Genomic DNA, 15,646 nt, shown 5'->3' on the forward strand with positions numbered 1-15,646 from the left:
CAGCCTGCGAGCCTGTCCGTTTCCCCTGATCTTACACTGAGCCTCGTTACCTTGTGCTAATTACTGGGGCCACCCAAGGGGCTCTGCATCCTGAAGGCACTTGGCAGGGGGGACCTCAGCCCCCCCTCACAACCCTTCGGCTCCTCGCAGGTAGGAAAGCAGCATTCTCCACAGGGCGGGGATGGGGAAACTGAGGCACAACCGAGGTGACGAGAAAGGTGAAGGCCACAGGTGGAGCCAGGCGCTCTCGGGTCCCAGGCCTGCCTTCTTTGGGAAAAGGGATGCTGGAGCGTTCCGCGGGTCCTTGGCCAGGGCTGGGGGGTTTGCTGATGAGCCGGGGGAGTCGGGGCCCATCTGCAGGGTTTGTGGGGCTCCTGCAGCCAAGGGGCCAGCACAGATCCCCTCGGCGCCCCACTGCAATCCGTGTCATTCCTCTCACCTCGCTGAATTCATCGATGGCCCAGCCCAGAGCAGGGCTACCGGTGCCAACCCCCACACCCAGCGCCCGCCCCCCCGGTGCACCCACCCACCCTGGGATGCCCCTGCCAGCAGCGTCCACAGCTGGATCCCAGCGCTCTGCCTCCAGGCATCCCAGGGACGTGCTCATCTCCGGAGGGGGGCAGCTGCGGGGCCTGGGCTCGCTCACTTGGGGCTGGCCCCAGGGGCGTTGCTGCTCGGCGTGTCGCTGGGCTCCGGACTCTCCTCCTCCTCCAGGTGCTGGCACATGCTGTCCACCAGGGAGTCCAGGCCCGCGAGCCCCTGCGGAGACCCAGACGGGGGGTGAGTTACCAGCACGGAGGGCCCTGCTCTGCCCTGTCAGGGCGGGGGGGGGGGCGGGTGTTCACTGAGCTCAGCCACCCCCACCGCCTGCTCCTGTCCCCTGCCCTTCCCGAGGCCCCCCCCCAGTCCCTTCGGGAGACCGTCCCCCAGCCTGAGCCATCCCACCAGCCCCCCGGCCGCCCAGTCCTAGCCCTGGCAGCCGCCCCCCCGTGCCCGGCTTACCTGGTGCTGGGCCAGCAGCGGGCGCAGGCAGGTTTTCATGCTCTTCCGGAAGGCGTAGGGGTCCTCGCTGCTGGACAGGCTGCTGGGGTCAAAGCAGATGCCCTGGAAGCAAGACAGGAGTGTGGGGAGGAGGTGAAACCCCACGCGAACCTGCCCCCCTCTCCCAGTCACCCCAGCTCCACCACCATGGCCCTGGGCAACAGATCATAACTCTGAGCCCCCCGCGCTATTCCCTGCGGCACAGCACCCCTCAGGGAGTCCCCTGCCTGCCCCCCCAGCACAGCACCCCTAGAGAGCCCCCCGCCTGCCCCCTGCAGCACAGAGCCCCCTAGAGAGCCCCACCCCCCAGAGCACAGTGCCCCCTAGAGAGCCCCCCCCACCTGCCCCCTGGCAGCACAGTGCCCCCTAGAGAGCCTCCTGCCTGCCTCCCGCAGCACAATGCCCCCTAGAGAGCCCCCTGCCTGCCCTCCACAGCACAGCGCCCCCTAGAGAGCCCCCCCACCTGCCCCCGGCAGCACAGGACCCCCCAGGGAGCCCCCCGCCTGCCCCCCACAGCACAGCGCCCCCTAGAGAGCCCCACCCCCCAGAGCGCAGTGCCCCCTAGAGAGTCCCCCCCACCTGCCCCCTGCAGCACAGTGCCCCCTAGAGAGCCCCCCGCCTGCCCCCCGCAGCACAGCGCCCCTAGAGAGCCCCCCGCCTGCCCCCTGCAGCACAGAGCCCCCTAGAGAGCCCCCTGCCTGCCCCCTGCAGCACAGAGCCCCCTAGAGAGTCCCCCCACCTGCCCTCTGCAGCACAGTGCCCCCTAGAGAGCCCCCCGCCTGCCCCCCGCAGCACAGCGCCCCTAGAGAGCCCCACCCCCCAGAGCACAGTGCCCCCTAGAGAGCCCCCCTCCTGCCCCCTGGCAGCACAGCACCCCTCAGGGAGCCCCCACCCACCACCCTGCAGCACAGTGCCCCCTAGAGAGTCCCCCCCACCTGCCCCCTGCAGCACAGTGCCCCCTAGAGAGCCCCCCGCCTGCCCCCCGCAGCACAGCGCCCCTAGAGAGCCCCCGCCTGCCCCCCGCAGCACAGCGCCCCTAGAGAGCCCCCCGCCTGCCCCCTGCAGCACAGAGCCCCCTAGAGAGCCCCCTGCCGGCCCCCTGCAGCACAGAGCCCCCTAGAGAGTCCCCCCCACCTGCCCTCTGCAGCACAGTGCCCCCTAGAGAGCCCCCCGCCTGCCCCCCGCAGCACAGCGCCCCTAGAGAGCCCCACCCCCCAGAGCACAGTGCCCCCTAGAGAGCCCCCCTCCTGCCCCCTGGCAGCACAGCACCCCTCAGGGAGCCCCCACCCACCACCCTGCTGCACAGCGACCCCTAGGGAGCCCCCCGCCCCCAGAGCACAGTGCCCCCTAGAGAGCCCCCCCACCTGCCCCCCACAGCACAGCACCCCCTAGGGAGCCCCCCGCCCCCAGAGCACAGTGCCCCCTAGAGAGCCCCCCCACCTGCCCCCCACAGTACAGTGTGCCCCAGAGAGCCCCCCCTGCAGACCAGCGCCCCCAAGGCAGCCCATCCACCCATCTCCAGCAGCACGGCGCCCCCTGGGGAGCCCCCCAACCCCTCCTGCAGCACAGCGCCCCCTAGAGAGCCCCCTCGCAGCACAGCGCCCCCTGCTGCAGGGGAAGGAGCCGGGGGATGGGCTGTGGCAAGCCCCCTGCACAGAGAGCAGCGGGTGTGACGGCCCCGGCAGAGAGTGGGCCCCACCTGGGCCGTGTAGATCGAGGCCGCGCCGACGTCCCCGGGGTGGAAGTGGTGGCGTTTGCAGAAGCTCAGGAAGCTCAGCACCTGCTGCAGGGCTCGAGCTCCCTGCAGGCTGGGCCCCTCGGGCGGCCGCCCCACAGCTGAGGAGGGCAGAGGAGACAGATCAGCGACCGGGACCCTGCAGCCCCAGGGCGACCGTCCCAGAGAACGACCCTCCCTCTCCTGGGACCAGGCAGCTGCCAGCGGCCACCAGAGAACGTGCCCGGCCAGCACCCACGGGTCAGACTCGGGGACCAGAAATGCCGCAGGTGACCCAGCAGGACCAACCAGCCCCAGCTCCCAGCCCCAGGGCCCTCTAGGGAGCCGCTGGCACCAGGCAACCTGCAGGAGGAAAGGGGCTGCCCAGAGACGCGCCACCCGGCTGGGATCCTGCCCCGCACGCCTGGGAGCCCAGGGGGGCCCACTAGCCCATATCCCGCCTCTGGGAGCCACTAGGCACTCAGGCCCTCGCTTGCCTCTCCGGCGTTTCAGGCTTTTCCAGAGCCAGACCCTGGCCGGGCTGGGGGGCAGACGGGCCAGGGCCTCCCCAAGGCTATTCCAGCCTGACCTGGGCCAGGGGCTGGGGATCTCGGCGCTCGCCTGCCTCCCGCCCCTCTATTAACGGGACGCCGGCGGGAACCTCTCCGCTGCAGCCTGGTGCCCCGCGGGCGCCCACGGGCTGCCCCCAGCTAACCCCTCCGTGCCCAGCCGGGCGCTCACCGTGCACGTCCCTGTCCTCCATGAGGTAGAGGATGGAGCCGTTGCGGTCGTACAGGACAGCGTAGGGCACCAGCAGCCTGGGGTGAGGGGGCAGGAACAGGAAATTGTGTAACATCTTCCTCCAGTCGGAGACCACGGGCACCTGGCAAACAGAGGAGAAGCTGAGGCTGTGTCCTGGGCCCCAACCAGCATCAGCTGGGGCCCCTCAGTCCCGGGCTCCCCCCCCCACAGCTCTGCCGGGGCCCCTCACTCCCGACCCGCAGCCCCTGCCAGCCCAGCCCTGGGCTCCCCCCTCCCCGTGCTCTGCCAGGGCCCCTCACTCCCAACCCGCAGCCCCTGCCAGCCCAGCCCTGGCCTTCCCCCACCACAGCTCTGATGGGGCCCCTCACTCCCAACCCGCAGCCCTGGGCTCCCCCCGTCACAACCCCTGACTGCCGACCTCCAGGATACACAGAGGTGTGTGGTTTGCAGGCTCCTCGGGGCAGGGAGCCCGTCTCTGTCTGCATTCCCTACAGCCCTGAGAACAGGGGTGCAAATGCCCATTCCTGGCCTTTCCCTCCCCAAACACGCCTCGGCTCTGGACCGAGGACACCCCACTCCGACCCCCTCGTTTGGGCCAGGCCCTGGGGTCAGCTGCCAGGTCTGGCTGAGCCGTTGCGAGCCCGGAAAAGCCGAAGCTGGCTCTTCCCCGGAGCTAAATCTGGTGCCGGTTTCCAGAGGCCGCTGTCGACGGCCATCAATAGAGCTCGGTTAATTAATTTGATGGGAACAGCAGGGACCACACTTTGCATTTAGTGAAGTTCCGAGAACTTCCAACCTCATCTTCATAATTGGCCTCATAAATTTGAGGAAAGAGAGAAATCAGCAAAGCAGGAGGAGGGAGAGGAGGAGAGAGGAACCGCTGCGCGCTGCAGATAAGAGAAGTGGCTCCATTTGGCTTCCTTATTTAATTTTATTGCACAGATCCATCTTCCCCCTCCCTCTGCCAGCCCCCACGCTCCCTGCTGGATTGACCTAATCATGATAAATTCAGATTCATTTCCCCGCCTGCACCGGCGGGGGGAGCACGCTCGTTACGCCCGCCCGGCCGCCACCCCATTAGCTCCTGCAAATATTTACTCATGAATATTAAGCTCTGCTATTAACATGCAAAACCCGCTGACGCCCCCTCTCCCCCCCACACAGCTCCTGGTGTCCTCCCAGGTCTCCTGTGCTGCGCCGGGTGCCAGGCAGGTGTGATTAACCAATGAAATGCTTGGAGGAGCCGGTGATTAAAGCTCAGCGCTCCCTGGGGATGGGGAGCAGAGACGGCGCGGGGGTCCGTGTGCCTCAGGCCCTGGGAGGTGCTGAGGAGAGGCTCAGACACTCTGTGTCGCCCTGACCCACGATCAACCCAATGGCCTAATGGTTAGTGCTGGGCTGGATGGGCCCCACTGCTATTCCTGCCCCTGGCTCCCTCTCACAGCCCCGGGGGCTGAGGGTCAGGAGTGAGGGGCACCGGCAGAGCTGGGGGGAGCCCAGAGCTGGGCTAGAAGGGGGCTGTGGGTCAGGAGTGAGGGGCACCGGCAGAGCTGGGGGACGTTCCCAGCTCCAGGACCTTCCACTCCATTTTCAGCTGCTGCAACATTTGGTTCATTTTTAATTTTCAGGACCATCAGATTCACAGCCAGTGAAGGGGGGACCCCTTCCCGGGAAGCAGGAGCCAGGAGGTTGTCGAATGACAGTGCATTAGAGCCATGTAATGTCCTCATCGCTCACCGTGGGCCGCTCTCCCAGTTCTCCTCCCACCACGCAGCCCCGCAGAGGCCAACGTGGGACTGTCCCCGGCTGGCCAGAGCGGGCCCAGCCCAGGTCCCCTCTCCAGGGCTCTCTGGGGCTCCGGACAGGGCAGTTCCTTGGCCACGTACCTTTTTCATCAGCATGCTTTCCCCGGTGACCCGGTCCCGCGCTCGGAACCAGCGATCTGCCAGCTTCTCCGTGACGTAGAACTGGCGGCCCAGAGCATAGTACAGGAAGAGGCTGGAGTTGGGCAGGGTCGTGGCCAGCTTCCGCCCATCCCGCTGGAAAGGAGAAGGCATTTTAATTAACATAAGAACGGCCAGACTGGGTCAGACCAAAGGTCCATCTAGCCCAGTATCCTGTCTGCCGACAGTGGCCAGTGGCAGGTGCCCCAGAGGGAATGAACAGAATAGGGAATCATCCAGTGATCCATCCCCTGTCGCCCATTCCCAGCTTCTGGCAAACAGAGGCTAGGGACACCATCCCTGACCATCCTGGCTAATAGCCATTGATGGACCTATCCTCCATGAACTTATCTAGTTGTTTTTTAAACCCTGTTATAGTCTTGGCCTTCACAACATCCTCTGGCAAGGAGTTCCACAGATTGACTGTGCATTGTATGAAGAAATACTTCCTTTTATTTGTTTTAAACCTGCTGCCTGTTAATTTCATTGGGTGACCCCTAGTTCTTGTGTTATGAGAAGGAGTAAATAACACTTCCTTATTTACTTTCTCTACACCAGTCATGATTTTATAGCCCTCTATCATATCCCCCCTTAGTCGTCTTTTTTCCAAATTGAACAATCCCAGTCTTATTAATCTCTCCTCATACGGCAGCCGTTCCAGACCCCTCACCATTTTTGTTGCCCTTTTCTGAACCTTTTCAAAATAATTTTTTTGAGATGGGGTGACCACATTTGCCTGCAGTATTCAAGCTGTGGGCATACCAGGGATTTATACAGAGGCAATATGATAGTCTCTGTCTGATTATCTATCCCTTTCCTAACGATTCCCAACATTCTGGTTGCTTTTTTGATGCCGCTGCACACTGAGTGGATGTTTTCAGAGAACTATCCACAAGGACTCCAAGGTCTCTTTCTTGAGTGGTAACACCTAATTTAGACCCCATCATTTTACATGTATAATTGGGATGATGTTTTCCGATGTGCATCACTTTGCATTTATCAACATTGAATTTCATCTACCATTTTGTTGCCTAGTCACCCAGGTTTGAGATAGCCTTTTGTAGCTCTTCGCAGTCTGCCTGGGACTTAACTACCTTGAGTAGTTTTGTACCATCTGCAAATTTTGCCACCTCGCTGTTTACCCCTTTTTCCAGATCATTTATGAATATGCTGAATAGGACTGGGCGCAGGACAGACCCTGGGGGACACCACTATTTACCTCTCTCCAGTTTGAAAACTGACCATTTATTCCTACCCTTTGTTTCCTATCTTTTAACCAGTCACTGAGCGATGAGAGGGTCTTCCATCTTAGCCCACGACAGTTTACTTTGCTTAAGAGCCTTGTTAAAAGCTTTCTGAAAGAGCAAGTCCACCATATAGACTGGATGGCATTTGCCAGGATAGCGACCCCCACCCCCAACCCCTACAGCTGGCTGCATTCTCCGTTCCTAGATGTCGACATTTAGCCACATTCAAATACATATTGTTTGCTTATACCCAGCTCGCCCTGTGTCAGGGATCTGTCCTGTCCATTACTTCCCACTCTCCCAGTTCGTGTGTGTTGTCTGCAAACGTTACCAGGGAAGATTTTCGGTTTCCTTCCAGGTGACTGATCAGAATGGTAAGAGGTGTAGGGCCAAGAACCGACCGTGGCGGGATTCCTCCAGAAACACCCCTGCTCAATGATGATTCCCCGTTTACATTTTGAGACCCATCAGCCAGTGATTAATCCATGTCCTGTGGCCATGTTAATTTGATACCGTGCTAGTTTTTTCTGCAAAATATCATGCGGTACCAAGTCAAGCGCCTGACATGGCCTTTGGGGGTGAAAGGAAACACAAGGTAGCCGGGAACCACCAGGGAGGGCCTTGCATCAAGCCGCCTAGAGGTACGTGAACCTCACGGAGAGATCAGGCTTCAGGGCATAAACCTGCAGGGTCAGGAAGGAATTTTGACAGCAGCTGTACAGTTAACCAGGTGCATTATGGGGATTTGGCCTGACTGTGGGTCATAGGTGTAATGCTGGCAGACCAGGCCCGAGCTCACCTGGGCACTGGCAAATACACAGCCAGAGTCCGGCTCACCTGTGGGTTAATCCTGCTAACACAGGTATTCCATTGATCAGCAGCTGTGGTGTGAGTCTCTGTGGAAAGGGGCATTAACCAGAGTGAAGAACTGCGGAGGGCCCAGGAGCTCTGGGGCTGGAGAGCGTCTCAGAGGGTGGGTTACCGCCCTGCCTGTCCACACCCAGAGTGCTATGTGCAAACGCTGGCTCAAGCTCAAGGGGAAACAACGGGGGTAAGGACATAGGAGCTGCCAGGCTGGGTCAGACCAACGGTCCATCTAGCCCAGTGTCCTGTCCTCAGTACCCTGACCGCGGCCAGCGCCAGCTGCTCCAGAGGGAATGGCGAGAACAGGGCAGTGATCGAGTGGAGGGAGCTGGCTAGCTGCTCTTCGGGACCATCAGGGAAACCGGTTGGAGGCTTGGCGTGAGCAGCAGGCTGCCTTTAAAAAAGTGCAGGACTAGAATTGCCGGGGGCTGTGGGTTGGGATGGGGGCACCGGTGAGGAGGGGGAGAGGGAGGCTGTGGGTCGGGATCAAAGGGTATCGCAGAGCTGTGGAGCGGGGGGAGTATAGGGCTGAGATAGCCGGATGGGGGGTGGGGGCTTCAAACCAATAATCTCACTGAATCAAGGACTGTCCTTGCCTAGCTGTGTACCGCACCTGGCACATTTGGGACACTCCTGTAATCCTGGGGTTCTCAACTTTTTCCATAACAGGACCCCTCCCATCTAGCCAAGACCCCCACCCCCCATAGCAGTAGGGGATGCCCTGGCAAAGAACCCTGCTGGGGGTCACAGTTACTAGCAGGTTCGGGGACACAGGGCAGCAGCCGGCTGTGGGCACGTGGGAGAGGGGCTGAACCTGAGACAGGTTCCTCGCTCGCTCAGCTCCCTGCCGGGCAGCAGTGACTCCCGAGACGGGCACCTGCCGGCGAGCTGTCGGCACTCACCATGGGCAGCACGGCCAGCCCCAGCGCCGGGTGCTCCTCCACTCGCCCCAAGACCAGGCCGGAATCCAGGAGCGAGAAGCAGCCGCCCTCAACGTCCAGGAACGTCCGTCTCAGCTTCTCCAGGAGGGACAGGCCACACGCCTTGGTGAGCCTCCCGTAGGCGTCCTCCACGGACATCTTAGTGGGAGCACTCGCACCCGCGGGCCCCAGGTCCCCGATTCTCTGGGCCTGGCTGGCCGGCTCCTGGGAGACGGACTTGCTGCTCTGACGGTCCGGGCTGACCGAGCAAACAGAACTGCCGGTGCCCGGCCGCCTCCCCAGCTCGGTGCCCCGGGGCCGTCTCGTAACCGCGCCCTCCTCTGTCCCGCCAGGACGTTCCGGCAGCAGCTCCTCTCCCGGTGGGTGTGCTGAGAGGGGGTCTGGCTCAGGGGGGGCGCCCGGGGCCAGCCCGCTCCCCACAGGATGGGGGATGTCCCGTGCCCCTTCCCGGCTGATCACCGGCTCCCTCGCACCCTCGCTCAGCGCGATGCTGCCGTCCCACCGCGGCTTGGCTGCCGGTTCCGATGCCATGGGGTCAAGCCCACGGCCTGTGCCCTCGGCCCGGCGTGCGCCCGCCCTGCCCGCCGAGAGGCCGAGAGCTGCGCTGGGAGGGACGCCTGTACAGCCCTGCTCTTCCTGGAGAACACGGTGACTCTCGGGCAGAGACACATCCCGTCCCGGCTGCACGGAGCAGAGCCGAGCTTCAGCCCAGGGGGAGCAGTCTTCTGGGATGGGGGGCTTCTCCAAGGCCAAGGGGGGAGCCGTCCCGTCCTCCAGCCCTGGCTTGGTCTCTGGGCCTTCCCAGAGCTCTAGATCCAGGACTTTGAGGCCCCTGCACCTCCCTGGCTCTCCCCCAGGCCCGCTGCCCAGCCTGGCCGTCCCGGCGGGCAGCTTGCCGTGCTGCAGGGTCAGGTCTCGGTGAGGGGGCGCAGAGTTGGTCCCGAAGCTGAACGGCAGGGTGGACTGGCCAAAGCCCTTTCCTGGGCAGGTCCCCGGGGGCAGCTTGGGGTAGGGGGTGTTCCAGAGCCGGCAGCCGGCGCCGGGCTGGGCTCCCGTCTGCAGCATAGCGAGGCCACAGCAGCGGCAGCCGGTGGGAGGGGGGGGACCCTCGTAGCCCGGCGCGGGCAGCGCCCCCGTCTCGCTGACGGCCGTCTTGATGGCGTGCTGATGGCTCCGCGTCCCCCCCGAAGGCAGCAGCGCGGCGGTGAGGTCGATGTCGGTCTCCGTGGTGATGGGGGACCCGGTGCGCTGCATGGTGACCCCGCACAGATGATGGCTCCCCGGCAGGAACAGCTGCTGGGCCCCTGCCCTCGGGTCTGGCCCTGGGAGGAGACAAAGGACAGCGGTGTCAGGCGCAGGCCTCTGGGCCAGCTAGTCGCTGGGCCTGTGGGTGCAACGCGCTCCCTGGCTCGGATCCAGCCCCAGGACCCGTCACTGACCCGTTCCCTGAGCAGATCTCCCCAGCCTGGGGCCGAGGAGAGACAAGGGGAAGTTCAGGGTCTGTTCCCACCCCAGGCAGGCTCCCAGCCCACCCTGGATCCAGGTCTGGGCACGCTGTGGATTCTCAGTCGCGTAGCAGGGGCTTTCCACTGCTCCCTGGGTGTCCCGCGTGGGCGGGTGCTGGATGGGCCACCTACCCCGGCCGGCCCTGCAGCGACGCCTCTAGGGCGAGGGGGGTTGGGGCCCCAGCCCCATTCAGTCCTCGGGCCCCTCTTGGGTCGCCAGTAAGGGGTCTGGTTAGTGCCCAGCGTGGGGGCTGTTTGTACGTGGACATCCATCCCCCCGGAACCGGGCTGAGCCCGACCCGCTTGGCACAGGTCACCGCTGGCGGTCCCCCTATCCGGTAACCCGCAGAATGTGATTCTATCTCCTGGCTGGCCTGGAGGCTGGAGGGGGCTGATCGGCGGGGAGCTGGCAGGCGATCAGGCCTCTAGAACTGGCTGCAAAGAGCCAGTAGCCTCGGGGGCTTTGACTCTGGTGCGTTTCCAAGCCCTGCTTCAATGAGGGAATTCCACAAGCCTCGTCCGCACACGGGCTTGGCAGAGCGGCCACAAGAGGGTGCTGTTCTCACGCCGATGCTCACGGGCTGGAGGAGCTGGCCACGGTTTGCCATGGCCCCTATACGGGGAGTCAATGGGACAGCACCATAGCCAAGGCTGGAAGCCCAAGGGGCCAGGCAGGGCCTGGGGGCCCCCGCTGCCTGCCTCAGCCCTGTCCTAACGCTTTCAAGAACGGGTGAGCTTCTGCGCCGCAGGGCCCCGCTGCCACGCCGGCTGCGAGCTTCCTCCCCGCAGTGCCCTGCCAGTAGCAGGGTCAGTCCCCTCCCAGGGGCTGAGTCTCCGTTACCTGTGACCTGTCCCTGCCTCTCCATCGCTCACTCTGTTCTCAGAGTTTTCCCCACTCAGGAACTTACTGGATTCTCCCCGACCTCAATGGCGCCCGGGATCTGCCCCACGAGCCCCGCACGGACACACGCTCACGGCTTGGCACCAATCCGGGGATCAGCTGCAGAGAAAGGGGAGTGTCTGTGTGGGAGACGGATCCTGAGGGGCGGGCGCTCTGCACCCTGTACGCTCCCTCAGCCAGCACAGGTGGGGCTCTAGGCCTGGCATGAGCAAGGCCTCAATCCTGCCCACCAGAGCAGGGCCCAAGCCAGATCCAACCACCCGCTGTGAGCTCCCTGGCAGCAGTGCCCTGTCAATGCCCCACCACTCCCCAGCTCAGGCCCCTTTTCCAGAAGGCCTAGATGGGACCCTGCCTAAGGCTCCTCTGGCTCTGGTTCCAGCCTGATGGGATGTGCCCGAGAATGCCCCCCCCCCGCCCTCCGCACACACACGGTGCCTATCCTCACAACCAAGTGTTCAGCGAAGCATCCGAATCCAAGCCCCACGCCCCAGACCGGCTGCACCAGAGCCTCACTGCCCCTTCCCCTGCACGGTTACCCAGGATCACTATCAGCCCCTGAACACCCCATCAGTGCCAATGTGACCACCCCAGTACCCCAGGCTGCCGAGCAGAGCCCCATCAGAACTCTGATCCCCTCCTGCACAGGCCCCGACCCCAAAGAGAATCCCCATCAGCTGTTGGCAGTACATGGCCAATGACACACAGCACAGTGGCTCCAGCTCCATCCAGCAGAGGGCAGTGGCTGCACAGCACCCTGGGTGGCTTATTGCCACATTCTCCCCCACACCTAGAGACAGCACTTTGCTGTTTTCCCACCCAAGCGCACAGCCCCAGATCCAACCCCCCCTACCCCACCCTCCACCCCCAAACTCTGGTGCCGCAGCCTGCCGCACAGATCCAAGGGCCTGCATGAAACCCCCACCCGGGCAAGGCCTGTTACCTTGGCCTCAGATCCTCCGGCCTACGTTCCGCAGCCCAAGCCCGAGCGCACCGACTCTGCGACAGCCACCCCAGCTTCCTTCCTCTCCACCCTGCCACGGAACAGCCACAGCGAGACGGAGAGGGGAGGAAGCGCAGCTGCCAGACCCTAGACGAGCAGCCCTGGCTGGACACCGCCCCACGGAGCCTGACCCGCAGTGGCCTGTCCAACCCACAACGAACTCCAAGCTGGGGAAGCCGCCCGTCCCAGGGGATCTAACCAGCTGTGGGACATCGGTGCCAACCAAGGCCAGCCAGAGCAAGCCCCAGTCAGATGGAAAGCGAAAGCAGCTCCCTCCCATACGCATGTGCAGCCAACTCCGGAGGCTGGGCTTTGCCAGCTGCCCTGGCTGTGTGCCCAGCACCAGCCCACGGCTTGTTAAGGGCCCAGGGCGGCTGCGTGGGCAGTGTCAGGTGGACGGGGTCGGTTTGCCGATAGCTCCACCGGGAGTGGGATGGGGTCCTCATGGGTTAGTGCCCCCCTGGGGTTGGCAGAGGCCGGGACTGGTGCTCCGGTGGTTTTCGGCACCAAACCCACAGCGACGTGAGCATCACGTCTGCTGCCCAACCGTGATCCTGACTCCAGAAGGGGCTTCCCGGAGGATCTCACCTCTCCCGGCCCCTCGCACAACCTCGGCCCAGAACACTCCTTTCCACCAGAGACCGGCACCAGCCACCGAACCGGGGGTGGGTTCAGAACACCCGGAACCGCAGGGTCATTGTCCGGGGGCGTCTGGGAAAGGGGGATCCAGACCTCTCGACCTCTATGAAGCAACGACACAGATGAGTTTTGAGCTCAGCTTCTGCGGCAGCAGCCCAGAGAGCAAGGTGACGGACCCTTTAGCAATGCCTCAGCAGGGTTGGGAGCCCAGGCCTGTTTCTGCCCAGACCGCCCCCGTGGCACGACAGGGGCCCAGAAAGGCTGTGAGCATCGCCTCTCTAGCAGGTTGGTGTCTTCTCCCAGAGGGGTCCGGCCCAGAAAGTGAACTCAGGCGACGTTGCCTGGCTCTTCTGGTCCCAGGGGGTGGACGGGCTGAAATCCTCCTCCCTGCACGCCGCACAGCCGCCCCGGGGGTGAAGCGGGGAGTCGACGAGGAGCGAGGTGTGAGATTGGCCCAGGGCGGGACAGGCTCATTAGCGAGGTTACAGCAAACTCGGAACGGGCCCCGGCGCCAGCATCGCATGGAGTGGCCCAAAGCGCTGGGCACACAGCGCCGGCTGTCCTCGTGCCCGGAGTCACCCCAATGACCGGGGGCTAGTCCCCCGCAGGGAACCAGGAGGACCTGCCGGGTCAGCACCCCTCACCCGATCACAGTCCCAGGCAGACGGCTGGGCTGGGCAGCTTGGATCAGATCCTGCTGCTGGGGGAGAAAGGAGCGGAACGAAGACGGACAAAGCTGCTGCAGTCGCTACGCTGGGCGTACGGCCCCCTCGAGCCAGCCCCAGGGGCTCCCACCGTCCCGGGAAACATTCAACGGAGACAAGACCGAAGCGGGGTGGGAGGAACGGCAGGGAGGTTTGCAAAGCCCAAGGAGAGGCAGCTTGGCTCAGCCCTCCTGGCCTGGGGGACCCTGCCACTGGGGGGCTCCCTCCTGGGCAGCCGAACCCCCCACATGAGTGCCGCGGAGCCAGCTGCTTTCTGGACTGTACCTCGGCCAGCTGCGTGCCCCAACCACTCCCTCTCTGGGTGCCAGGAGCCAGGGGGCTCAGATCTGCCCATCCAAAGCTCTGGCAGGTCCCTGTCCTGGGCCAGGGGGCCCTGGGCCTCCCCCACCAGCAATGGGAAGAGGGCGCAGCCGTGCAGCTTACCCACTCCCAGCCATCGATAGCCGCCCTGGCTTCCTGCTCCTGCCCCCGCTCACAAGCACCAGCCGAGCCGGAGCCGAGCAGCCAGCATGCGCTCGGCCTACGTGTCGCAACTCGCAGCCTCGCCGAGAGCCGAGCAGCCCCACGCGGGGAGGGGAAGGGCTAACGGGCCAGCTCCGACACTGCGGGGGCTTCTGGCCTCATCTCAGACTCAGTTCAGCTCCTTGAGGGGAGTCGTGGGAGAGGCTGGGCTTGCGGATGATACTAAACTGGGAGGAGTGGTAGATACGCTGGAGGGCAGGGATAGGATACAGAAGGACCTAGACAAATTGGAGGATTGGGCCAAAAGAAATCTGATGAGGTTCAATAAGGATAAGTGCAGGGTCCTGCACTTAGGACGGAAGAATCCAATGCACAGCTACAGACTAGGGACCGAATGGCTCGGCAGCAGTTCTGCGGAAAAGGACCTAGGGGTGACAGTGGACGAGAAGCTGGATATGAGTCAGCAGTGTGCCCTTGTTGCCAAGAAGGCCAATGGCATTTTGGGATGTATAAGTAGGGGCATAGCGAGCAGACCGAGGGATGTGATCGTTCCCCTCTATTCGACATTGGTGAGGCCTCATCTGGAGTACTGTGTCCAGTTTTGGGCCCCACACTTCAAGAAGGATGTGGATAAATTGGAGAGAGTCCAGCGAAGGGCAACAAAAATGATTAGGGGTCTGGAACACATGAGTTATGAGGAGAGGCTGAGGGAGCTGGGATTGTTTAGCCTGCAGAAGAGAAGAATGAGGGGGGATTTGATAGCTGCTTTCAACTACCTTAAAGGGGGTTCCAAAGAGGATGGCTCTAGACTGTTCTCAATGGTAGCAGATGACAGAACGAGGAGTAATGGTCTCAAGTTGCAGTGGGGGAGGTTTAGGTTGGATATTAGGAAAAACTTTTTCACTAAGAGGGTGGTGAAACACTGGAATGCGTTACCTAGGGAGGTGGTAGAATCTCCTTCCTTAGAGGTTTTTAAGGTCAGGCTTGACAAAGCCCTGGCTGGGATGATTTAACTGGGAATTGGTCCTGCTTTGAGCAGGGGGTTGGACTAGATGACCTTCTGGGGTCCCTTCCAACCCTGATATTCTATGATTCCCGATGGGTGTGAACGAACACCCGGGAGCGTGAAGAGCTGATGGGGCAGCTCTGCCGGTGCCCCTCAATCCCGACCCGCAGCCCCCTGCTTCTCCGGCCCAGGGCACCTCGCTCAGGTTCCTTGTACATCCCCCGTAGCCATGCCACTCCCTTGCGCTGGATCCTGCCTCTCAGCAAGGAGAGCGGCTGGCGCTTCCCCGGCTGCGGGGCAGTCGCAGGGGTGAAGGTGGTGCTCAGCAGGGTGACTCGCAGCCCAGGGAGCTGTGGCAGCTTCTCCCCCACCCCGAAGGGGCAGAGCGAATCTGTCCCACCCAGAATGGGCAACCGAGTCCTCCCAGGCCTAGCTGGGTACAGCTCGGAGCGCCCAGAGCCTTCCAGGCCCACCCCACCACGGCTCCCGTGGGGCTGGCTTCCCAGGAGCCCAGGGGCGTGGTGCTGCGAATCTGGCCCTGGCAGGAGAGCGCCCAGGGACAGCGTGGGCTGGGAGCTGCGCCAGGCGGGGCTGGGCTCGCTGTGCACGCCACCAAATGGGACGCGCGGTCTCTGCTCTGAGGGGAGAGCAGGCACCTTCCCCGGGCCCATCTCGGCTGATACATGCACCCATTGCCCAGGTCCCCTGCCCACCTCCCAGTTACAGACACAGGGGCGGGGGGGCCTCCACCGCTAACACCTGGGGCTCCGGGGGGGTTCGGCGGCTACATCCACACAAGGAGCTGGGGGGCGGTTCCAGCATTCGCACACCGAGCTCCGCGGGTACCAGTGGCAGCGTAGCCGGGGTGGCAGCAGGGGAGGCTCGGCTGAGCCGTG

At 63.4% G+C, this 15,646-nt stretch overlaps 1 protein-coding gene across 1 annotated transcript; it reads right to left on the reverse strand.

Moving 5' to 3' along the window:
* Positions 1-544: 544 nt before the first annotated feature.
* Positions 545-11,994, reverse strand: LOC311523102 (uncharacterized protein). The gene is made up of 8 exons (XM_084632823.1): positions 11,859-11,994; positions 10,926-11,017; positions 8,474-9,834; positions 5,404-5,556; positions 3,497-3,638; positions 2,741-2,877; positions 1,003-1,104; positions 545-759 (listed from the first exon to the last, which is right to left on the reverse strand). Exons 3-8 carry the CDS (start codon positions 9,764-9,766, stop codon positions 643-645), a joined length of 1,944 nt encoding a protein of 647 aa, XP_084488949.1. The 5' UTR covers positions 9,767-9,834; positions 10,926-11,017; positions 11,859-11,994; the 3' UTR covers positions 545-642.
* Between the last annotated feature and the right edge of the window lie 3,652 nt (positions 11,995-15,646).

The sequence above is a fragment of the Lepidochelys olivacea genome, assembly GCF_965140295.1.
Source record: "Lepidochelys olivacea isolate rLepOli2 genome assembly, chromosome: 7".
In the NCBI taxonomy this organism is placed as follows: domain Eukaryota; kingdom Metazoa; phylum Chordata; order Testudines; family Cheloniidae; genus Lepidochelys; species Lepidochelys olivacea.

What these genes read in the sequence shown, in the direction of transcription:
- LOC311523102 (XM_084632823.1), bottom strand. Translation starts at nt 9,766, where the DNA reads ATGCAGCGCACCGGGTCCCCCATCACCACGGAGACCGACATCGACCTC. An exon ending in GGCTGGCCGTGCTGCCCATG is followed by an intron (nt 5,557 to 8,473) that starts GTGAGTGCCGAC and finishes TCTCCTTTCCAG; the next exon opens with CGGGATGGGCGGAAGCTGGC. An exon ending in AAAGCATGCTGATGAAAAAG is followed by an intron (nt 3,639 to 5,403) that starts GTACGTGGCCAA and finishes TCTGTTTGCCAG; the next exon opens with GTGCCCGTGGTCTCCGACTG.